This window comes from Oncorhynchus clarkii, chromosome 10 (assembly GCF_045791955.1).
Source record: "Oncorhynchus clarkii lewisi isolate Uvic-CL-2024 chromosome 10, UVic_Ocla_1.0, whole genome shotgun sequence".
NCBI lineage: Eukaryota > Metazoa > Chordata > Actinopteri > Salmoniformes > Salmonidae > Oncorhynchus > Oncorhynchus clarkii.
Genome location: NC_092156.1, coordinates 514,369 through 539,337, shown reverse-complemented (window position 1 = coordinate 539,337; position 24,969 = coordinate 514,369). Strand labels below are relative to the sequence as shown.

General features: G+C 46.1%; 1 protein-coding gene across 1 annotated transcript in view; it reads left to right on the top strand.

Moving 5' to 3' along the window:
- Positions 1-46: 46 nt before the first annotated feature.
- The window catches only part of LOC139417900 (ALG9 alpha-1,2-mannosyltransferase), a 57,951-nt gene continuing 33,028 nt past the window's right edge, over positions 47-24,969 (top strand). The window contains exons 1-5 of the mRNA XM_071166884.1: positions 47-293; positions 10,315-10,450; positions 18,565-18,699; positions 19,860-19,930; positions 20,016-20,104. Of these exons, the coding sequence (XP_071022985.1) occupies positions 151-293; positions 10,315-10,450; positions 18,565-18,699; positions 19,860-19,930; positions 20,016-20,104 (574 nt within the window). The 5' untranslated portion in view covers positions 47-150. The remainder of the gene's footprint in view (positions 294-10,314; positions 10,451-18,564; positions 18,700-19,859; positions 19,931-20,015; positions 20,105-24,969) is intronic.

The following is a 24,969-nucleotide window of genomic DNA, read 5'->3' as shown; positions in this document are numbered from 1 at the left end:
TGGCTTCTTGCTTAATTGTAGCTTTCAGGTATGTCCAGAACAGCACGCAGTCTACACTAGTTAACTTGCCATCACTAAACATGGCGGTGCCTTTTGCCACAAAACACCATATTGAGGACAAGGCGAGGCACGGGAGCGCCAGTAGTAGACATGGCGGCTAAGGGGGGTAAGCAAAAAACGCGACGAGTCAGTAGACAAGATGCTAATAACAGCGGGAATCTACTGAGCGAAACCCGGGTGCAGAGAGAGGAGAAGGCCGGAGAGGAGACCAAAACCTCCGACACACGGACTGAGTGAGTACAGTACATTTTGCCGGTAGTGATAGCTAGCTACAGTTCCAGGGGATGCTATTGGGTCAATGCTATCTTAGCTAGCTAATGTTGGCTCACTGCACTGTCAGTGACAAACAACCCATATGTTGCTAAACGTGGGTATTGCTTGTGAAACACTGCGTTACAGGACGTGTTTAAGTTAGTTGTATCAGCCAGTATCGAAGCTAATTAGCCACAGTCTGTAGTTAGCTATCTTCATCTCTGTCACTCTTCTTCAGTTTATTTATTCCGTCTGCCGCTGCTTCCATCAACACTGAATTTAGCTGTAGCCAGCCGACCATTCTGACAAATACACTTTTTTCTTCTTCTCTGACAGACACAGCTTCTACAGTTGGTCTTGTAACTCAGAGGTCAGTGTGTATTTATTTGTACCTGGAGTTTTTCAGCTAGTCCAGTCTGAGACTCGTAGAGCGCATTAAGGATGACGTTTTCCAAGTGACGCTCCACACTGCGCATGCTCCGTGTTATGAGCCCCTCCATATTAGCTGGAGCCCACAGAGATGATCTTAAAATCAAATTAAATTGTATTAGTCACATGCACCGAATACAACATACGAGCCCCTAACCAACAATGCAGTTTAAAAATATATATATATGGCTACGAATAAGAGAGAAAAGTAACAAGTAATTAAAGAGCAGCAGTAAAATGACAATAGCGTCAATGTGCGGGGGCACCGGTTAGTTGAGGTAGTATGTACATGTAGGTATAGTTATTACAGTGACTATGCATAGATAGCGGTAGCAGAGAGAACAGTCTATGACTAGGGTGGCTGGAGTATTTGACCATTTTTAGGGCCTTCCTCTGACACCTCCTGGATGGCAGGAAGCTTAGCCCCAGTGATGTACTGGGCCATTCGCACTTTCCTCTGTAGTGCCCTTGCGGTCAGAGGCCGAGCAGTTGCCATACCAGGCAGTGATGCAACCAGTCAGAATGCTTTCAATGGTGCATCTGTAGAAACTGTTGAGGATCTGAGGACCCATGCCAAATCTTTTCAGTCTGCTGAGAGGGAATAGGTTTTGTCGTGCCCTCTTCACGACTGTCTTGGTGTGCTTGGACCATGTTATTTGTATTTTTTTAGGGGTGGATCATTGTAATTGTCTGCATCGTTTCCAATCCCCCATATCTTTTTTTTGGTAAATATATATATATATACATACACACCCATGCATATTTGTATTTTTTTTCACCTTTATTTAACCAGGTAGGCCAGTTGAGAACACCTTTATTTAACCAGGTAGGCTAGTTGAGAACACCTTTATTTAACCAGGTAGGCCAGTTGAGAACACCTTTATTTAACCAGGTAGGCCAGTTGAGAACACCTTTATTTAACCAGGTAGGCCAGTTGAGAACACCTTTATTTAACCAGGTAGGCCAGTTGAGAACACCTTTATTTAACCAGGTAGGCCAGTTGAGAACACCTTTATTTAACCAGGTAGGCCAGTTGAGAACACCTTTATTTAACCAGGTAGGCCAGTTGAGAACACCTTTATTTAACCAGGTAGGCCAGTTGAGAACAAGTTCTCATTTACAACTGCGTCCTGGCCAAGATAAAGCAAAGCAGTGTGACACAAACAACAACACAGAGTTACACATGGGACAAACAAACGTACAGTCAATAACACAATAGAAAAGTCTATATACAGTGTGTGCAAATGAAATAAGATTAGGGAGGTAAGGCAATAAATAGGCCGTAGTGGCGAAGTAATTACAATTTAGCAAGTAAACACTGGAGTGATAGATGTGCAGAAGATGAATGTGAAAGTAGAGATACTGGGGTGCAAAGAAGCTAAAAAATGTAAATAAAATGAATGACAATATGGGCATGAGGTAGTTGGGTGGGCTATTTACAGATGCGCTATGTACAGGTGCAGTAATCTGGAAGCTGCTCATATAGCTGATGTTGATGTTTATTTTTATTTTTACAGGGACAGTGCACATTAATCAACGTTTCAGTAAAAGTGCCGGTTTTAGCCAGCCGGCTAATTTTCAACCGCAGTCCCTGGGCAGGTTATTAAAAACAATTACAATATAGACAATAGCAGCATAGAACAAGCAAGACATAGCAACATAGGACAAGCAAGACATAGCATACAGACAGAGCAACATAGGACAAGCAAGACGTAGCATACAGACAGAGCAACATAAAACAAAAAGCAGCAAGACAAAATTCATAAAAGCAACAAAGTGTTTCCACACCTCACAAGCTACAGACAACAGACAACATGGAAAGCAGCAACACACAGCTAGGGACCATGTTCACAAATCTGATTGACCTTTAGCCATGTCTTCAAGCATTTTGTGAAAGTGTGATATGTGGTGCAGTTATGTGTGTCTGATGGCAGTGTATTCCAGACATGGGAAGCTCTCACAGAGAATGCAGATTTACTAAAGGTGCTTTTCCTTAGGGGAACTATACAGTCACCTCTCATGACAGACCTTGTGGATCTGCTGCCATATGTCTGGGTTTTCTGTTTAACAAAAATATTGAGTGGAGGGGGAGCCAGGCCATTAAGGATCTTGAATACAAGACATGCGTCGGTGTATTGCACAAGATTTTCCCAACTCAAGAGCTCATGCTTTCTAAGAATGTGACAATGATGATGGCTATTGGGCTTCCTATCAAGCACTTTGAGAGCCTGTTTGTAGACAGACTGAATAGGTTTTAATGTTGTACAGCAAGCTTGGGCCCAACTAGTCAAGCAGTATGTTAAGTGGGGGAGTATCATTGATTTGAAGTACAGTTTTGCTACCTCTGTAGTCAAACAATTTCGTATAAATCGGAAATTAGCTAGGTTGAATTTCGTTATTTGAATTACCTTTTTCCACATGCTTTTTAAAAGAGAGGTTGGAATCAAGTATGATGCCAAGGTACTTAAAATCGGATACCACCTGGAGCTTCTCCCCTGACACACAGACATCTGGCTCAGTAGCATCTGTTGCCCTCTTTGTGAAGAACATGCAAACAGTTTTTTTTGCTTAAAGTTAGTGAGGGAGATATGAGTCTCCAGCTTCAGTGATTTTTGCAATTCGTTCCAGTCATTGGCAGCAGAGAACTGGAAGGAAAGGCGGCCAAAGGGGGAATTGTCTTTGGGGGTGACCAGTGACATATACCTGCTGGAGCGCGTGCTACGGGTGGGTGCTGCTATGGTGACCAGTGAGCTGAGATAAGGCAGGGCTTTACCAAGCATGAACTTATACATGACCTGGAGCCAGTGGGTTTGGCGACGAGTATGAAGTGAGGGCCAGCCAACGAGAGCATACTGGTCGCAGTGGTGGGTAGTATATTGGGCTTTGGTGACAAAACAGATGGCACTGTGATAGACTACATCCAATGTGCTGAGTAGAGTGTTGGAGGCTATTTTGTAAATTACATCGCCATAGTCAAGGATCGGTAGGATAGTCAGTTTTACGAGGGTATGTTTGGCAGCATGAGTGAAGGATGCTTTGTTGCGAAATAGGAAGCCGATTCTAGATTTAATTTTGGATTGCAGATGTTTAATGTGAGTCTGGAAGGAGAGTTTACAGTCTAAACAGACACCTAGGTATTTGTAGTCTACTTCCGGCGCCGACAGAGATGGCCGCCTCGCTTCGCGTTCCTAGGAAACTATGCAGTTTTTTGTTTTTTTACGTGTTATTTCTTACATTAGTACCCCAGGTCATCTTAGGTTTCATTACATACAGTCGAGAAGAACTACTGAATATAAGATCAGCGTCAACTCACCATCAGTACGACCAAGAATATGTTTTTCGCGACGCGGATCCTGTGTTCTGCCTTACAAACAGGACAACGGAGCGGATCCCATGCAGCGACCCAAAAAAACGACTCCGAAAAAGAGGGAAAGGAGGCGGTCTTCTGGTCAGACTCCGAAGACGGGCACACCGTGCACCACTCCCTAGCATTCTTCTTGCCAATGTCCAGTCTCTTGACAACAAGGTTGATGAAATCCGAGCAAGGGTAGCATTCCAGAGGGACATCAGAGACTGTAACGTTCTTTGCTTCACGGAAACGTGGCTTACTGGAGAGACGCTATCCGAAGCGGTGCAGCCAACAGGTTTCTCCACGCATCGCGCAGACAGAAACAAACATCTTTCTGGTAAGAAGAGGGGCGGGGGCGTATGCCTTATGGCTAACGTGACATGGTGTGATGAAAGAAACATACAGGAACTCAAATCCTTCTGTTCACCTGATTTAGAATTCCTCACAATCAAATGTAGACCGCATTATCTACCAAGAGAATTCTCTTCGATTATAATCACAGCCGTATATATCCCCCCCCAAGCAGACACATCGATGGCTCTGAATGAACTTTATTTGACTCTTTGCAAACTGGAAACCATTTATCCGGAGGCTGCATTCATTGTAGCTGGGGATTTTAACAAGGCTAATCTGAAAACAAGACTCCCTAAATTTTATCAGCATATCGATTGCGCAACCAGGGGTGGAAAGACCTTGGATCATTGTTACTCTAACTTCCGCGACGCATATAAGGCCCTGCCCCGCCCCCCTTTCGGAAAAGCTGACCACGACTCCATTTTGTTGATCCCTGCCTACAGACAGAAACTAAAACAAGAGGCTCCCACGAGGTCTGTCCAACGCTGGTCCGACCAAGCTGACTCCACACTCCAAGACTGCTTCCATCACGTGGACTGGGACATGTTTCGTATTGCGTCAGACAACAACATTGACGAATACGCTGATTCGGTGTGCGAGTTCATTAGAACGTGCGTTGAAGATGTCGTTCCCATAGCAACGATTAAAACATTCCCTAACCAGAAACCGTGGATTGATGGCAGCATTCGCGTGAAACTGAAAGCGCAAACCACTGCTTTTAATCAGGGCAAGGTGTCTGGTAACATGACCGAATACAAACAGTGCAGCTATTCCCTCCGCAAGGCTATCAAACAAGCTAAGCGTCAGTACAGAGACAAAGTAGAATCTCAATTCAACGGCTCAGACACAAGAGGCATGTGGCATGGTCTACAGTCAATCACGGACTACAGGAAGAAATCCAGCCCAGTCACGGACCAGGATGTCCTGCTCCCAGGCAGACTAAATAACTTTTTTGCCCGCTTTGAGGACAATACAGTGCCACTGACACGGCCTGCAACGAAAACATGCGGTCTCTCCTTCACTGCAGCCGAGGTGAGTAAGACATTTAAACGTGTTAACCCTCGCAAGGCTGCAGGCCCAGACGGCATCCCCAGCCACGCCCTCAGAGCATGCGCAGACCAGCTGGCCGGTGTGTTTACGGACATATTCAATCAATCCCTATACCAGTCTGCTGTTCCCACATGCTTCAAGAGGGCCACCATTGTTCCTGTTCCCAAGAAAGCTAAGGTAACTGAGCTAAACGACTACCGCCCCGTAGCACTCACTTCCGTCATCATGAAGTGCTTTGAGAGACTAGTCAAGGACCATATCACCTCCACCCTACCTGACACCCTAGACCCACTCCAATTTGCTTACTGCCCAAATAGGTCCACAGACGATGCAATCTCAACCACACTGCACACTGCCCTAACCCATCTGGACAAGAGGAATACCTATGTGAGAATGCTGTTCATTGACTACAGCTCGGCATTCAACACCATAGTACCCTCCAAGCTCGTCATCAAGCTCGAGACCCTGGGTCTCGACCCCGCCCTGTGCGACTTCCTGACGGGCCGCCCCCAGGTGGTGAGGGTAGGCAACAACAACTCCTCCCCGCTGATCCTCAACACTGGGGCCCCACAAGGGTGCGTTCTGAGCCCTCTCCTGTACTCCCTGTTCACCCACGACTGCGTGGCCACGCACGCCTCCAACTCAATCATCAAGTTTGCGGACGACACAACAGTGGTAGGCTTGATTACCAACCACGACGAGACGGCCTACAGGGAGGAGGTGAGGGCCCTCGGAGTGTGGTTTCAGGAAAATAACCTCACACTCAACGTCAACAAAACTAAGGAGATGATTGTGGACTTCAGGAAACAGCAGAGGGAACACCCCCCTATCCACATCGATGGAACAGTAGTGGAGAGGGTAGCAAGTTTTAAGTTCCTCGGCATACACATCACAGACAAACTGAATTGGTCCACTCACACAGACAGCATTGTGAAGAAGGCGCAGCAACGCCTCTTCAACCTCAGGAGGCTGAAGAAATTCGGCTTGTCACCAAAAGCACTCACAAACTTCTACAGATGCACAATCGAGAGCATCCTGGCGGGCTGTATCACCGCCTGGTACGGCAACTGCTCCGCCCTCAACCGTAAGGCTCTCCAGAGGGTAGTGAGGTCTGCACAACGCATCACCGAGGGCAAACTACCTGCCCTCCAGGACACCTACACCACCCGATGTCACAGGAAGGCCATAAAGATCATCAAGGACATCAACCACCCGAGCCACTGCCTGTTCACCCCGCTATCATCCAGAAGGCGAGGTCAGTACAGGTGCATCAAAGCTGGGACCGAGAGACTGAAAAACAGCTTCTATCTCAAGGCCATCAGACTGTTAAACAGCCACCACTAACATTGAGTGGCTGCTGCCAACACACTGACACTGACTCAACTCCAGCCACTTTAATAATGGGAATTGATGGGAAATGATGTAAATATATCACTAGCCACTTTAAACAATGCTACCTTATATAATGTTACTTACCCTACATTATTCATCTCATATGCATACGTATATACTGTACTCTATATCATCGACTGTATCCTTATGTAATACATGTATCACTAGCCACTTTAACTATGCCACTTTGTTTACATACTCATCTCATATGTATATACTGTACTCGATACCATCTACTGTATCTTGCCTATGCTGCTCTGTACCATCACTCATTCATATATCCTTATGTACATATTCTTTATCCCCTTACACTGTGTACAAGACAGTAGTTTTGGAATTGTTAGTTAGATTACTTGTTATTACTGCATTGTCGGAACTAGAAGCACAAGCATTTCGCTACACTCGCATTAACATCTGCTAACCATGTGTATGTGACAAATAAAATTTGATTTGATTAGTTGTCCACATATTCTAATCAGAACCGTCCAGAGTAGTGATATACACTGCTCAAAAAAATAAAAGGAACACTTAAACAACACAATGTAACTCCAAGTCAATCACACTTCTGTGAAATCAAACTGTCCACTTAGCAAGCAACACTGATTGACAATACATTTCACATGCTGTTGTGCAAATGGAATAGACAACAGGTGTAAATTATAGGCAATTAGCAAGACACCCCCAATAAAGGAGTGGTTCTGCAGGTGATAACCACAGACCACTTCTCAGTTCCTATGCTTCCTGGCTGATGTTTTGGTCACTTTTGAATGCTGGCGGTGCTTTCACTCTAGTGGTAGCATGAGACGGAGTCTACAACCCACACAAGTGGCTCAGGTAGTGCAGCTCATCCAGGATGGCACATCAATGCGAGCTGTGGCAAGAAGGTTTGCTGTGTCTGTCAGCGTAGTGTCCAGAGCATGGAGGTTCTACCAGGAGACAGGCCAGTACATCAGGAGACGTGGAGGAGGCCGTAGGAGGGCAACAACCCAGCAACAGGACCGCTACCTCCGCCTTTGTGCAAGGAGGAGCAGGAGGAGCACTGCCAGAGCCCTGCAAAATGACATCCAGCAGGCCACAAATGTGCATGTGTCTGCTCAAACGGTGAGAAACAGACTCCATGAGGGTGGTATGAGGGCCCGACGTCCACAGGTGGGGGTTGTGCTTACAGCCCAACACCGTGCAGGACGTTTTTCATTTGCCAGAGAACACCAATATTGGCAAATTCGCCACTGGCGCCCTGTGCTCTTCACAGATGAAAGCAGGTTCACACTGAGCACATGTGACAGTCTGGAGACGCCGTGGAGAACGTTCTGCTGCCTGCAACATCCTCCAGCATGACCGGTTTGGCGGTGGGTCAGTCATGGTGTGGGGTGGCATTTTTTGGGGGGGCCGCACAGCCCTCCATGAGCTCGCCAGAGGTAGCCTGACTGCCATTAGGTACCGAGATGAGATCCTCAGACCCCTTGTGAGACCATATGCTGGTGCGGTTGGCCCTGGGTTCCTCCTAATGCAAGACAATGCTAGACCTCATGTGGCTGGAGTGTGTCAGCAGTTCCTGTAAGAGGAAGGCATTGATGCTATGGACTGGCCCGCCCGTTCCCCAGACATGAATCCAATTGAGCACATCTGGGACACCATGTAGAAATTCATGTTAGCAGGCAATATTAAATAAATATGCAGGTTTAAAAAATATATACTTGTGTATTGATTTTAAGAAAGGCATTGATGTTTATAGTTAGGTACACATTGGTGCAACGACTGCTTTTTTCGCGAATGCGCTTGTTAAATCACCCGTTTGGCGAAGTAGGCTATGATTCAATGATAAATTAACAGGCACCACATCGATTAAATGCAACGCAGGACAAGCTAGATAATCTAGTAATATCATCAACCATGTGTAGTTAACTAGTGATTATGTTAAGATTGATTGTTTTTTATAAGATACGTTTAACGCTAGCTAGCAAGCACCTTACCTTGGCCCCTTGATGCACTCGCATAACAGGTAGTCAGCCTGCCACGCAGTCTCCTCGTGGAGTGCAATGTAATCGGCCATGATCGGTATCCAAAAATGGTGATTACCAATTGTTATAACTTTAAATCGGCCCTAATTAATCAGCCATTCCGATTAATTGGTCGACCTGTAGTATGTACGCACAGTCACTGTGGGGACAACGTCATCGATGCACTTATTGATGAAGCCAATGACTGATGTGGTGGACTCCTCAATGCCATCGGAGGAATCCCGGAACATGTTGCAGTCTGTGCTAGCAAAACAGTCCTGTAGCTTAGCATCTGCTTTTAGTCACTGGTGCTTTAATTTTAGCTTGTAAGCCGGAATCAGGAAGATAGAATAATGGTAAGATTTGCCTAATTTAGGGCGAGGGAGAGCTTTGTATGCGTCTCTGTGTGTGGAGTAAAGGTGGTCCAGAGTTATTTTCCCTCTGGTTGCACATTCCCCTGCATTAAAGACCCTGGCTACTAGGAGTGCCACCTCTGGGTGAGGGTTGTCTTGTTTGCTTATGGCAGAATACAACTCATTCAATGCTGTCTTAGTGCCAGCCTCTAACTGTGGTGGTATATAAACAGCTACGGGTATACAGATGAAAACTCTCTCGGTCTACAGTGTGGTCTACAGCTTATCATGAGACACTCTACCTCTGGCGAGCAATCGCTTGAGACTTCTTTAGATATCGTGCACCAGTTGTTATTCACAAAAATACAGAGACCGCCGCCTCTTATCTTACCAGACGCCGCTGTTCTATCCTGCCGGTACATCGTTTAACCGGCCAGCTGTATGTTGATATTGTCGTCGTTCAGCCACGACTCCGTGAAGCATAAGATGTTCGTTTTTTTAATGTCCCATTGGTAGTTTAATCTTCTGCTTAACGCGTCAATTTTATTTTCCAAAGATTGCACGTTTGCTAGCAGAATGGAGGGAACTGGGGGTTTATTCGATCGCCTACGAATTCTCAGAAGGCAGCCCTCCCTTCGGCACCTCTTTCTCCGCCTCCTCTTCACGCAGACTTCACGCAGATCACAGGGATCGGGGCCTGTTCCCGAGGAAGCAGGATATCCTTCGCGCCGGGCTCGTCAGAGTCGTGAAAGGAAAAAAGGATTCTGCTAGTCCGTGGTGAGTAATCGCAGTCTTGATGTCTGGAAGTTCGTTTCGGTCATAGGAGACGGTAGCGGCAACATTACATACAGAAATAAGTTACAAACAACGCAAACAAAAAGACACATTTGGCCGTGGGCACCTAAAACGTCTGCCTTCTTCTCCGGCTCCATCTTCTCCCGGTACGGCACGTCTGTCTGTCTGTGTGTCGATACCTTTGCTAAGTCGCTGCTCTTTGGGTCTGGTGGAGGGTAGTAGGACTCACACTCTCTCTCTCTTTCTCTCTCTCTCTCTCTCTGTCTGTGCGTGTGTGTAGGTGTGTCAGTAGAGGAGGCCAGGTGTGGGCTCCTGAAGGTTCCACGGCATTTAAATGTCTCCTGTCAGCCCGGTTCTGTGCAGCGTTGCTTAGCAACATCTCCGACTGTGACGAGACCTACAACTACTGGGAGCCGGTGAGTAATAATAATACAATAATAATTATTTGGGTGGTGTTTATTTGTCCTGTTACTCACATGTATAATGGAAATGTGTATTCTTGCCCAACTCCACATGAGACATTGTAGGCTGTCATTGTAAATAAGAATTTGTTCTTAACTCACTTTCCTAGTTAAAGGTTAAATATTTATATATTTTTAAAGTCACCCGCAAGGATTGGGGTCACGGCCACCCTTGGAGCAATTAGGATTAAGTGCCTTGCTCAAGGGTACAGTGGCAGATATATTTATTTATTTCATCTTGTTGGTTCCGGTATTCGAACCAGCAACCTTTCGGTTACTGGCCCAACCCTCTAACCTCAAAGCTACGTGATGTCGCTGACATCAGTGTGCGACCAACGCATGTTTTAAGTAGGCTTCGGCGGTATCTAGATTGTCATACCTTCTTCATACCAAATTTGTGCCGTACTGGGATATTTTGGAAAACCGGCACTGAACACAAGGGGCGCTGCTTTCAAACCTTTCTCTGTAGTCCAAAGATTAGCCATGCTAACAAGTACATGTACAATCCCATAGAGAATGCTAACTTAATGCTAACAATCACATTGCAAACATTTTATACGGTCTTTGACCTAAACTATACAAATATATAGTATAAATAAGTAATTCAAAAATGCTACACAGTTTGCTGCATGCAAAAAAACAATATTAGACATCATGGCTCTTGATCCTGGAGGGAATTCTCTGCTATTACTAAGTGAATGCTTGATTTTTGGAAGAAGCTTACCACTTAGCCATATATCTCACTAGCTACTAAATTAAGTAATGCAGTGCATTCTTGTAGCTAGTCTTTGGCAGGAACTAATGGGGATCCATAATAAATATGAATACAAATAGAAACCTTCGCCCCAGTCTGAGGTTCTGAGTGCACCGGAGCAGGTTTTCATCAAGCATCTCTGCACTATGTTCCGTTCATCGTTCCCTCGATCCTGACTAGTCTCCCAGTCACTGCCGCTGAAAAACAGCATAATGGTGGCACCACCATGCTTCACCATAAGGATGGTGCCAGGTTTCCTCCAGACATGATGCTTGGCATTCAGGTCAAAAAGTTCAATCTTGGTTTCATTAGACCAGAGAATCTTGGCAATCTTGGCAAACTCCAAGCAGGCTGTTGTGCCTTTTACTGAGGAGTGGCTTCCTTCTGGCCACTCTACCATAAAGACCTGATTGGTGGAGTTCTGCAGAGATGGTTGTCCTTCTGGAAGGTTCTCCCATCTCCACAGAGGAACACTGGAGATGTCAGAGTGACCATTGGGTTCTTGGTCACCTCCCTGACCAAGGACCGATTGCTCAGTTTGGTCGGGCGGCCAGCTCAAGGAAGAGCCTTTGTGGTTCTAAACTTCTTCCGCTTATATAGACAGGTGTGTGCTTTTCCAAATCATGTCCAATCAATTGAATTGACCACAGGTGGACTCCAATCAAGTTGTAGAAACATCTCAAGGATGTTCAATGGAAACTGGATGTACCTGAGCTGAATTTCGAGTCTCATTGCATACGGTCTGAATACTTATGTAAATAAAGTATTTCTGTTTTTTATTTTTAATACATTTGCTGAAATTTCTCAACCTGTTTTTGCTTTGTTATTATGGGGTATTGTGCGTGGATTGTTGAGGGGAAAAAAAATATTTATTCAATTTTAGAATAAGGCTGTAACGTAATAAAAGTCAAGGGGTCTGAATGCTTCCCGAATGCACTGTAACTTAAAAGCATGTGTGACATGTATTGGGGTGCACAATCGTGTATTGACTTAAAAACCAATAGAAGTATCTTAAAATGTATTTTTAAACCCACAGACATTCAGTGCAGAGACCTTAAAACCGGTGTAATGTGTTCTCTGTCTGGTCTTGGTCAGTACCTGTGCTGCATGTTTTGCATTTAACCAATGGTTTTCTTGGGTAGACCAGAGAGAAGAGCATTATAGTAGTCAAGCCTGCTTGTAATAAAAGCATGGATCAGTCTGAGAGAGAAACAGCCTCACCTTGGCAATGTTCCTCAGATAGTGAAAAGCTGTTGTGGTCACATTCCTGATGTGTGATTCTAAACTGTGTTCAGAATCTAAAATAACACCTCTTATCTTTATTTCCCATGAATTATAATGTGTTAGATTCTCTCTGTGCTTTGACTCCAACAATAAGTACCTCGGTCTTGTCTTGATTTAGCTGGAGGAAGTTTTGAGCCATCCAAGTATTTAAAATCACCCATACAGTCTAATAATTTATCCGTGGAGCTAAAATACTCTGGTGGCAAGAAAAAACGCTGCCAAGGGGTAACATACACTGTATTTAGCCCCTTTAGTTGTGATATAAACCTTATGAAAACAGTTAGGCCGATGGGCTAGGCCACGTGTGAGATTTATGATTTTAAAAGTTTGCACAAAAAAAAGGCGTGCTGTTTCTTGCCTGAGACTGGGTATCATTCACAAGTGATAATACATCATTCACAGGTCATAATGTTGTCACCCATCAGACTATTCTCAATTTAATCTTGTCTGTACATATACCGAAATAATATATGTGTGAAACTAGTTCTGATTTAGAAAGGGCCATTATAATTCACCTGTTGGGGCAAGGGAAAGAAATGCATGTCATCTGTATGCACTTGAATAGCGAATGGAGGACACTTTTCCTGTGGTTCATTTTCAAGTCAGCCAGGTAGGCTATACTTTACTGTTGTAAAGCGAAGGAATGTGCTTAATATAAGGAAAGGAATACAGTAAGTTTGGACACACCTACTCATTCCAGGGTTTTTCTATATTTTTACTAGTTTTTACATTGTAGAATAATAGCGAAAAGAAACTATGAAATAACACATATGGAATCATGTAGTAACCAATATATATAGATTTTATATTCTTCAAATTAGCCACCATTTGCCTTGGGTTGGCACTCTCTCTACTAGCTTCACCTGGAATTAATTTCAATTAACAGGTGAACCTTGTTAAGTGAATTTGTGGAATTTCTTTCCTTAATGCGTTTGAGCCAATCAGTTGTGCTGTGACAAGGTTGGTAAACAGAAGATAGCCTTATTTGGTAAAAGACCAAGTCCATTTCATGGCACGAACAGCTGAAATAAGCAAAGAGAAATGACAGTCCATCATTACTTTAAGACATGAAGGTCAGTCAATACGGAAAAGTTCTTGAAATTTTATAGTTTCTTCCAAAAAACATCAAGCGCTAACTGGCTCTCATGAGGACCTCCACAGGAAAGGAAGACCCAGAGTTACCTCTGCTGCATAGGATAAGTTCAATAGAGTTACCAGCCTCAGAAATTGCAGCCCAAATAAATGCTTCACAGAGTTCAAGTAACAGACACATCTCCACATCAACTGTTCAGAGGAGACTGTGTGAATCAGGTGGAAATCTGTCATTTTGGTCTAATGAGTCCAAATTTGAGATTTTTGGTTCGAACTGCCTTTGTGAGATGCAGAGTAGGTGAACAGATGATCTAATAAAAATTCCCTGTCTTATCTCAGTTAGGATCACCACTTTATTTTAAGAACGTGAAATGTCAGAATAATAATAGTAGAGAATAATTTATTTCAGCTTTTATTTCTTTCATCACATTCCCAGTGGGTCAGAAGTTTACATACACTCAATTAGTATTTGGAAGCATTGCCTTTAAATTGTTTAACTTGGGTCAAACATTTTGGGTAGCCTTCCGCAAGCTTCCCAGAAGAAGTTGGGTGAATTTTAGCCCATTCCTCCTGACAGAGCTGGTCTAACTGAGTCAGGATTGTAGGCCTCCTTGCTCGCACACACTTTTTCAGTTCTACCCACACATTTTCTACAGGATTGAGGTCAGGGCTTTGTGATGGACACTCCAATACCTTGACTTTGTTGTCCTTAAGTCATTTTGCCACACATTTGGGGTCATTGTCCATTTGGAAGACCCATTTGCGACCAAGCTTTAACTTTCTGACTGATGTCTTGAGTTGATTTCCCTCCTCCAGCAAAGCACCCCCACAACATGATGCTGCCACCCCCGTGCTTCATGGTTGGGATGGTGTTCTTCGGCTTGCAAAACTCCCCTTTGTTCCTCCAAACATAACGATGGTCATTATGGCCAAACAGTTCTATTTTTGTTTCATCAGACCAGAGGACATTTTTGCACATGAGGACAAAAGTACGATCTTTGTCCCCATGTGCAGTTGCAAACCGTAGTCTGGCTTTTCTATGGCGGTTATGGAGCAGTGGCTTCTTCCTTGCTGAGCGGACTTTCAGGTAATGTCGCTATAGGACTCGTTTTACTGTGGATAGATACTTTTGTACCTGTTTCCTCCAGCATTTTCGCAAGGTCCTTTGCTGTTGTTCTGGGATTGATTTGCATTTTTCGCACCAAAGTACGTTTATCTCTAGGAGACAGAGCGGTATGACGGCTGCGTGGTCCCATGGTGTTTATACTTGCGTACTATTGTTTGTACAGATGAATGTGGTACCTTCAGGCATTTGGAAATTGCTCCCAAGGATGAACCAGACTTGTGGAGGTCTACAAAAAAAAGAATCTGAGGTCTTGGCTGATTTCTTTTGATTTTCCCATGATGTCATGCAAAGAGGCACTGTGTTTGAAGGTAGGCCTTGAAATACATCCACAGGTACACCTCCAATTGACTCAAAGAATTAGCCTATCAGAAGCTTCTAAATCCATGACATAATTTTCTGGAGTTTTCCAAGCTGTTTAAAGGCACAGTCAACTTAGTGTATGTATGGCAATGGCTATTTGCATATTGACCTACTGCAGGTCTTATTTGGTCTGTGTAGAGTATGGGTTTGTCTCGTGCTTTTCAATGCAATAGAATCCTTGAACAGTTTAGTTTTGCATACTAAATCTTACCTAGTTCATTGTGTTTCGGTATATTACATTGAAAGTGGCTAATATGGCGTTGATTCGATCACAATTCCCACAATAGAGCGAAACGTTGATAGTGATAACTAGAGGGGAAAACTCTAGAAAGTTCAGCGTCACTGCACCGGCTCATGTTTGTTCAATGCAAAAGTCCAAGGGAGCTTAGAGGGAACATTGTCTATGACCGTCTTGGCTGGCACTGTTCATTCTACCAGTGAAGCTGACACAGAGACCTATGTAGAGAGAAGCGCGGGCCGGGATGAAGAAATCGTAGATGGGAAGGCTCAAAAGTGGCGGAAATGATTGACAGACCTGTAGCAGATTTCCAGCATTAATCAAATAAACTTGTATTTATCACATGCAGATGTTATTGCGGGAAAAGGGAAATGCTTGTGTTTCTAGCTCCAACAGTGCAGTAATATCTAACAATTCATGTAAGCGGAATCGTAATGGCCGATTTAATTAGGGCCGATTTCAAGTTTTCATAACAATCGTATTTTTTGGGCGCCGATTTCCGATTAATTATTTTTTATTTTCAATAATTGTTTTATACCTTTATTTAACTAGGCAAGTCAGTTAAGAACACATTCTTATTTTCAATGACGGCCTAGGAACTGTGGGTTAACTGCCTTGTTCAGGGGCAGAACGACAGATTTTTACCTTGTCAGCTCAAGGGTTCCAATCTTGCACACCGCACAGTTAACTAGTCCAACGCTCTAACCATTGCACTCCACGAGTAGCCTGCCTGTTACGCGAATGCAGTAGAAGCCAAGGTAAATTGCTAGATAGCATTAAACTTATCTTATAAAAAAAAACAATCAATCATAATCCCTAGTTATAACTACTAATCCAGTTTAGCAGGCAATATTAACCAGGTGAAATTGTCATTTCTCTTGCGTTCATTGCACGCAGAGTCAGGGTATATGCAACAGTTTGGGCTGCCTGGCTCATTGTGAACTAATTTGACAGAATTTTACGTAATTATGACATACATTGAAGGTTGTGCAATGTCACAAGAATATTTAGACTTAGGGATGCCACCCGTTAGATAAAATACCGAACGGTTCCGTATTTCACTGAAATAATAAACGTTTTGTTTTCAAAATGATAGTTTCCGGATTCGATCATATTAATGACCAAAGGCTCGTATTTCTGTGTGTTATTATGTTGTAATTAAGTCTGATTTGATAGAGCAGTCTGACTGAGCAGCAGCAGGCCCGTAATCATTCATTCAAACAGCATTTTCGTGCGTTTTGCCAGCAGCTCTTCGCAAGCACAGTGCTGTTCATGACTTCAAGCCTATCAGCCTAATGGCTGGTGTAACCAATGTGAAATGGCTAGCTAGTTAGCTGGGTGTGCGCTAATACTGTTTCAAACGTCACTCGCTTTTAGATTTGGAGTAGTTATTCCCCTTGCGCTGCAAGGGCCGCGGCTTTTGTGGAGCGTTGGGTAACGATGCTTCGAGTGTGGCTGTTGTATTGCTGGTTCGAACCTAGGGAGGAGCGAGGAGGGGGACGGAAGCTATGCTGTTACACTGGCAATACTAAAGTGCCTATAAGAACATCCAATAGTCAAAGGTATATGAAATACAAATTGTATAGAGAGAAATAGTCCTATAAATACTACATTAACTACAACCTAAAACCTCTTACCCTGGAATATTGAAGTCTCATGTTAAAAGGAACCACCAACTTTCATATGTTCTCATGTTCTGAGCAAGGAACTCAAACGTTAGCTTTCTTACATGGCACATATTGCACTTTTACTTTCTTCTCCAACACTTTGTTTTTGCATTATTTAAACCAAATTGAACATGTTTCATTATTCATTATTTATTTGAGGTTAAATTGATTTTATTGATTTTATTGATGTTTTATATTAAGTTAAAATAAGTGTTAATTCAGTATTATTGTTTATTGTCATTATTATTTATTTTTTATCGCCTGATTTAATCGGTATCGGCTTTTTTTGGTCCTCCAATAATCGGTATCGGCGTTGAAAAATCATAATCGGTCGACCTCTAGTATCAAGCCTGCAAGTTTCTGACCTATGAAGACAGCACAGCGACACCACTTTTCCGATGCCAGTGAGGATGCTCCTGCACAGCTGACGAAAGAATAAGGCAAGAAACAGTTCCTTCCTGCTGGGGAAAATCCAGGAGCAACGCTGAAACAGATCACTTTCCCCCATGATATCTTTGTCTGGTTCAGATCTTCAAATCAAATAATCAAATGTATTTATAATACTGATATCAGCTGATATCTCAAAGTGCTGTACAGAAACCCAGCCTAAAACCCCAAACAGCAAGCAATGCAGGTGTAGAATCACGGTGGCTAGGAAAAACTCCCTAGAAAGGCCAGAACCTAGGAAGTAACCTAGAGAGGAACCAGGCTATGAGCTGTGGCCAGTCCTCTTCAATGGCCTCACGCAGCGATCTCTCTGCTCTGACAAAATTTGTCCTATTGTCAGATCGCATGATGCTCACCTAACCTCTTCTGCAGATGAAGCAACGCAGAGGATTGATACAAGAATCAGTGTCTAGAGAGTGAGCAACTTCATTGGGAACTGCTCTGATTGTCAGGCATGTAAAGACCACACCGTATCTTTTCACCAGACTACGTTCTCTCTTGACCTCGAAGGGTCCGAAGTCATCCATTCCGACGTTCGTGAAGGATTGTCTGCTATTTTCTGCTCTGCAGCTTTAGCATAAAGTCTTCTGCATACAGTACATTCTGAGAGGATTTGTCTTACTGCAGTTCGCTTGTGGAATCCCAAACCTATGCAGTAGCTTCACAAGCATGGGGTTCCGTCCCCAGGTTCCAACTTCTCTGTGGATGTGCTGAAGAATAATACTGGCAACTCAAAGGTCCTTAGACATAATAGCTGTGTGCTTAGCCTCCTCTGTCGTAGCAGATTTATTCAGCCGTCCACCTACTCTCAGTATTCCATCTTGCAGAATTGGACCCAACCTGTAGATGTGACTATTTCTCTTCACGTGTTTATTTTTTTGATAAACTGAGAAGCTTTTGAATTATATTGTTTTAGTTCTCTGCTTTTTACATAGACTACTGTGGTTGCATCTTTTTAGAAGACTGTGCCACTACAGGCATTTCAGAGACTGTGATCTAACACAAGGAATCAAACGTAGAGGGAACCACCTACATTTGTCCTGTAGAAAACCTTGTTCTCTCTCCCTCACTAATTTGATAATGTAATTTCCTGTCCTTTAGATGCACTTCTTGTTGTATGGCTATGGGATGCAGACGTGGGAGTATTCCCCGCTTAACGCCATCCGTTCCTACGGTTACCTGTGGCTGCACGCCCTCCCCGCCTCACTACACTCTCACATCCTACAGACCAACAAGGTAACACAGACACACACACAGTATTGTATAACTAACCTTGTGTGGGGAACACAATTCATTTGCATTCCCTTAACCCTGACCGAAAACCTAACCCTAGCTCCTAACCCTATACCTAACTATAGCTTCTAAAACGAACCCTAGCTTCTAAAATGAACCCTAGCTTCTAAAATGAACCCTAGCTTCTAAAATGAACCCTAGCTTCTAAAACTAATCCTAGCCCCTAACCCTAGCTCATAAAGCTAACCCTATACCTAACCTTAGCTCCTAAAACTAACCCAATACCTAACCCTAGATCCTAACCCTATACCTAACCCTAGCTCCTAAAACTAACCCTAGCTCCTAAAACTAATCCTAGCCCCTAACCCTAGCTCCTAAAGCTAACCCTATACCTAATCCTAGCCCCTAACCCTAGTTCCTAAAACTAATCTATAATCTATACTTAATTCTGACCTTAACCCTAGCTCCTAAAACTAATCCTAGCCCCTAACCCTAGCTCCTAAAGCTAACCCTATACCTAACCCTAGCTCCTAAAAGTAACCCTAGCTCCTAACCCTAGGCTCCTAGCTCCTAAACTTTAGTTCCTAAAACTAGCTCCTAACCCTGTACCTAATTCTAACCTTTAACCCTAAGCCCTCTACATATAGCATTTGATCTCGTAGGGACTGACAAAATGTCCCCAGTTAGACAAATGTTTGTTTGTTTGTTTACTATTCTTGTGGGGACTTCCGGTTTTCAAGTATAGTTAAACACACACACACACACACACACACACACACACACACACACACGTCCTACAGACCAACAAGGTAGCAACACACACACTCACAGTTGTGGTTGTGTGATGTTTATGTGGCGTTGAGGTTGAGGTTGTGATGTTGTGATGTTTATGTGGTTGTGATGTTTATGTGGCTGTGATGTTCATGTGGCTGTGAGGTTGAGGTTGTGATGTTTATGTGGCTGTGAGGTTGAGGTTGTGATGTTGTGATGTTTATGTGGTTGTGATATTTATGTGGCTGTGATGTTTATGTGGCTGTGAAGTTGAGGTTGTGATGTTTATGTGGCTGTGAGGTTGAGGTTGTGATGTTGTGATGTTGTGATGTTTATGTGGTTGTGAGGTTGAGATGTTTATGTGGTTGTGAGGTTGTGATGTTTCGTTTTAGGTGCTGGTGTTCTACTTTGTGCGCTGTGTCCTGGCCTTCTCCTGCTGCATCTGTGAACTCTACTTCTACAAGTCAGTATCTGTCCCTCCTCGTGTGTCTGTCAGTCTCTTATTTTATCTTTATCTTTAGTGTAAGGTAGGTGTGTGTGTGTTGCAGGGCGGTGTGTAAGAAGTTTGGGCTGCATGTGGGCCGTCTGATGCTGGCCTTCCTCCTCCTGAGCTCTGGAATGTTCTGCTCCTCAGCAGGTGGGTGCTACTCCTATCTCCCTCCCTCCCCTCCATCTCTCTTCCTCCCTCCTTCCCTTCATCTCTCTTCCTCCCTCCTTCCCTTTCTCCATCTCTCACTCATCTTCCCACCATCTCTCTCCCTCTCCTCTGTCTCTCCCTCTCTGCCTGTATCTCTGTCTGTGACAAATACAATTTTATTTGATTTGATTGGCTTGGGCTAGTGTAAGAGTGGGGGAAAGGCCTGTTTGCCTGCTCACGGCCTGGGTGTATGTGTGACTTTCATGTTGAGGCCCTCTTTGTGAGAGTGGGGGGCATGGGGTGGGCAGGAGGGGCATAGGTCTGATCTGAGGGGGCCTAAATGGGGTGTGGGCATGGTCGACTTGGGGGGGGATGTGGATGTGGCTGGTGCTGTGGTCGGAATGTAGTTCCTCTCGGCGTGGGTCCGGGGGGGTCCCGCAGGTCTGGGAGAGTGTCTCGCTGGTCTGGGCGGGGTGTCTATTGATCTGTTGCTCCTGTGTGAGGTGACGGGGCTGTGGTTGAGGGCGATATCCTTCAGGGTCCGGGCGTTGGTGGGCACTGCTGCCTTGTATAGGTGGACCTGGTCGTCAAGTCCAGGGTGGGTGGTGGGCACTGCTGCCTTGTATAGGTGGACCTGGTCGTCTAGTCCAGGGTGGGTGGTGGGCACTGCTGCCTTATATAGGTGGACCTGGTCGTCTAGTCCAGGGTGGGTGGTGGGCACTGCTGCCTTGTATAGGTGGACCTGGTCGTCTAGTCCAGGGTGGGTGGTGGGCACTGCTGCCTTGTATAGGTGGACCTGGTCGTCTAGTCCAGGGTGGGTGGTGGGCACTGCTGCCTTGTATAGGTGGACCTGGTCGTCTAGTCCAGGGTGGGTGGTGGGCACTGCTGCCTTGTATAGGTGGACCTGGTCGTCTAGTCCAGGGTGGGTGGTGGGCACTGCTGCCTTGTATAGGTGGACCTGGTCGTCTAGTCCAGGGTGGGTGGTGGGCACTGCTGCCTTGTATAGGTGGACCTGGTCGTCAAGTCCAGGGTGGGTGGTGGGCACTGCTGCCTTGTATAGGTGGACCTGGTCGTCAAGTCCAGGGTGGGTGGTGGGCACTGCTGCCTTGTATAGGTGGGCCTGGTTGTCTAGTCCAGGGTGGGTGGTGGGCACTGCTGCCTTGTATAGGTGGACCTGGTCGTCTAGTCCAGGGTGGGTGGTGGGCACTGCTGCCTTGTATAGGTGGACCTGGTCGTCTAGTCCAGGGTGGGTGGTGGGCACTGCTGCCTTGTATAGGTGGACCTGGTCGTCTAGTCCAGGGTGGGTGGTGGGCACTGCTGCCTTGTATAGGTGGACCTGGTCGTCTAGTCCAGGGTGGGTGGTGGGCACTGCTGCCTTGTATAGGTGGACCTGGTCGTCTAGTCCAGGGTGGGTGGTGGGCACTGCTGCCTTGTATAGGTGGACCTGGTCGTCTAGTCCAGGGTGGGTGGTGGGCACTGCTGCCTTGTATAGGTGGACCTGGTCGTCAAGTCCAGGGTGGGTGGTGGGCACTGCTGCCTTGTATAGGTGGACCTGGTCGTCAAGTCCAGGGTGGGTGGTGGGCACTGCTGCCTTGTATAGGTGGGCCTGGTTGTCTAGTCCAGGGTGGGTGGTGGGCACTGCTGCCTTGTATAGGTGGACCTGGTCGTCTAGTCCAGGGTGGGTGGTGGGCACTGCTGCCTTGTATAGGTGGACCTGGTCGTCTAGTCCAGGGTGGGTGGTGGGCACTGCTGCCTTGTATAGGTGGACCTGGTCGTCTAGTCCAGGGTGGGTGGTGGGCACTGCTGCCTTGTATAGGTGGACCTGGTCGTCAAGTCCAGGGTGGGTGGTGGGCACTGCTGCCTTGTATAGGTGGACCTGGTCGTCAAGTCCAGGGTGGGTGGTGGGCACTGCTGCCTTGTATAGGTGGACCTGGTCGTCTAGTCCAGGGTGGGTGGTGGGCACTGCTGCCTTATATAGGTGGACCTGGTCGTCTAGTCCAGGGTGGGTGGTGGGCACTGCTGCCTTGTATAGGTGGACCTGGTCGTCTAGTCCAGGGTGGGTGGTGGGCACTGCTGCCTTGTATAGGTGGACCTGGTCGTCTAGTCCAGGGTGGGTGGTGGGCACTGCTGCCTTGTATAGGTGGACCTGGTCGTCTAGTCCAGGGTGGGTGGTGGGCACTGCTGCCTTGTATAGGTGGACCTGGTCTTCTAGTCCAGGGTGGGTGGTGGGCACTGCTGCCTTGTATAGGTGGACCTGGTCGTCAAGTCCAGGGTGGGTGGTGGGCACTGCTGCCTTGTATAGGTGGACCTGGTCGTCAAGTCCAGGGTGGGTGGTGGGCACTGCTGCCTTGTATAGGTGGACCTGGTCGTCTAGTCCACGGTGGGTGGTGGGCCAGGTAGACATTTGGTTTTGAGGCACCGTCACAGGAAAATACGTGCATTTACCCGCTGTATGGTAGCAGGGTGGAGATGAAGACAGCTTGTCTGTTGAAACGTTGGACATAAATATTTTTGCATCCCAGAGTGTGTGGCTCTCCTTTATTGTTCAAGTGTTCTACTCCACTAGCCAGCACCTCACCTAAATAGGTGTGTGTTTCTTTCACCTCTAGCAGGGTGGAGAGATCACCACTTGTGCGTTGGGGAAAATATAAGCAGCTTTTTCCATCACTTTTCAATCACTCCCTTGTGCCTATGTGTATTGTTATGTGGCTAGGTGATGGGTGTTTGGACACCAGAGTGTGTGTGGGGAAAAGTTTATTTTCTTGTATATATTTCCCGTTTGAGTCCATAAGGAGTACAATCTGTGGCTTGTGTGTGTCCTCAGTGGGTGGGTGGGTGTGTGTGTGTTGGGGGGGGGGTTCTCAGAGGGGGTTGGGACCCCCTGGGCCCCTGTGGTGTCGAGGTTATGGTCAGGATCTGGGGTGGACTGTTCTGCTGTGGTGTCGAGGCTATGGTCAGGGTCTGGGGTGGACTGTTCTGCTGTGGTGTCGAGGCTATGGTCAGGGTCTGGGTGGACTGTTCTGCTGTGGTGTCGAGGCTATGGTCAGGGTCTGGGGTGGGCTGTTCTGCTATGGTGTCGAGGCTATGGTCAGGGTCTGGGGTGGACTGTTCTGCTGTGGTGTCGAGGCTATGGTCAGGGTCTGGGGTGGACTGTTCTGCTGTGGTGTCGAGGCTATGGTCAGGGTCTGGGGTGGACTGTTCTGCTGTGGTGTCGAGGCTATGGTCAGGATCTGGGGTGGGCTGTTCTGCTGTGGTGTCGAGGCTATGGTCAGGGTCTGGGGTGGGCTGTTCTGCTGTGGTGTCGAGGCTATGGTCAGGGTCTGGGGTGGACTGTTCTGCTGTGGTGTCGAGGCTATGGTCAGGGTCTGGGGTGGACTGTTCTGCTGTGGTGTCGAGGCTATGGTCAGGGTCTGGGGTGGACTGTTCTGCTGTGGTGTCGAGGCTATAGTCAGGGTCTGGGGTGGACTGTTCTGCTGTGGTGTCGAGGCTATGGTCAGGGTCTGGGGTGGACTGTTCTGCTGTGGTGTCGAGGCTATGGTCAGGGTCTGGGGTGGACTGTTCTGCTGTGGTGTCGAGGCTATGGTCAGGGTCTGGGGTGGACTGTTCTGCTGTGGTGTCGAGGCTATGGTCAGGATCTGGGGTGGGCTGTTCTGCTGTGGTGTCGAGGCTATGGTCAGGGTCTGGGGTGGGCTGTTCTGCTGTGGTGTCGAGGCTATGGTCAGGGTCTGGGGTGGACTGTTCTGCTGTGGTGTCGAGGCTATGGTCAGGGTCTGGGGTGGACTGTTCTGCTGTGGTGTCGAGGCTATGGTCAGGGTCTGGGGTGGACTGTTCTGCTGTGGTGTCGAGGCTATAGTCAGGGTCTGGGGTGGACTGTTCTGCTGTGGTGTCGAGGCTATGGTCAGGGTCTGGGGTGGACTGTTCTGCTGTGGTGTCGAGGCTATGGTCAGGGTCTGGGGTGGACTGTTCTGCTGTGGTGTCGAGGCTATGGTCAGGGTCTGAGGTGGGCTGTTCTGCTGGCTTCTCTGCGGGGGTGGCCACCTCTCCAATGGGCTGTTCTGCTGGCTTCTCTGCGGGGGGGCCACCTCTCCAATGGGCTGTTCTGCTGGCTTCTCTGCGGGGGTGGCCACCTCTCCAATGGGTTGTTCTCTGTCACACGTCATCGTTTTCACCTCCTTCTCTAGTTGTTTGTTCTCCTGCTCTTTTTTCTGTTGATGTTGTCTCACCACATTCCAGAGAGCAGATATCTTCACCTGCAGCTCTCTGGGTCTGGTTGAGGGGGTGTTGTTGAGCTGAACTATTTTTTTGTGTTGACTGGAGTGTGTTCATCTGCTGTTCCAGCTCCACCTGCCTTACCTCCAGCTGGGTGAATTTATCATTCATGTCAATGAGAGTAGTACTCTGTGATGGGAGCTTTGGCACCTCTCACTTCACACATCAGTGTAATTGAAGTTGGAGACATCTGTTCTGTTTTAGCAAGCTTTGTAGCCTAAACTTAACTCAGTCCTTGTAAAGTAAAATAGATAATTGTAATTTATTTTTCTTCTTGCCTTTAAAAATAGCTTCATACTAAATATTACTCACTCAGTTCCAGGTTGGATGCTATTCTCAGGTTTATTTTTTGCTTATTTTGCTGGCCATGGTTTGACAGATTATTCACTATAGTCCTTCCATGTCATTTTGTCCAAAAACAGGTTGAAGGTTTGGAGTTTTGGTTTAGAGTGAAGGTTATATGTCCTTGTGAGAAAATCCAAGTTTATCTTATTCTAAATCTATCTTTTTGTAAAAACATGTTGAAAAATGTAAGAGCTCATCTGCTCATGACCTCTCACACTTCTCTTGCTCTCTCTCTCTCCTCTCTGTTTCTC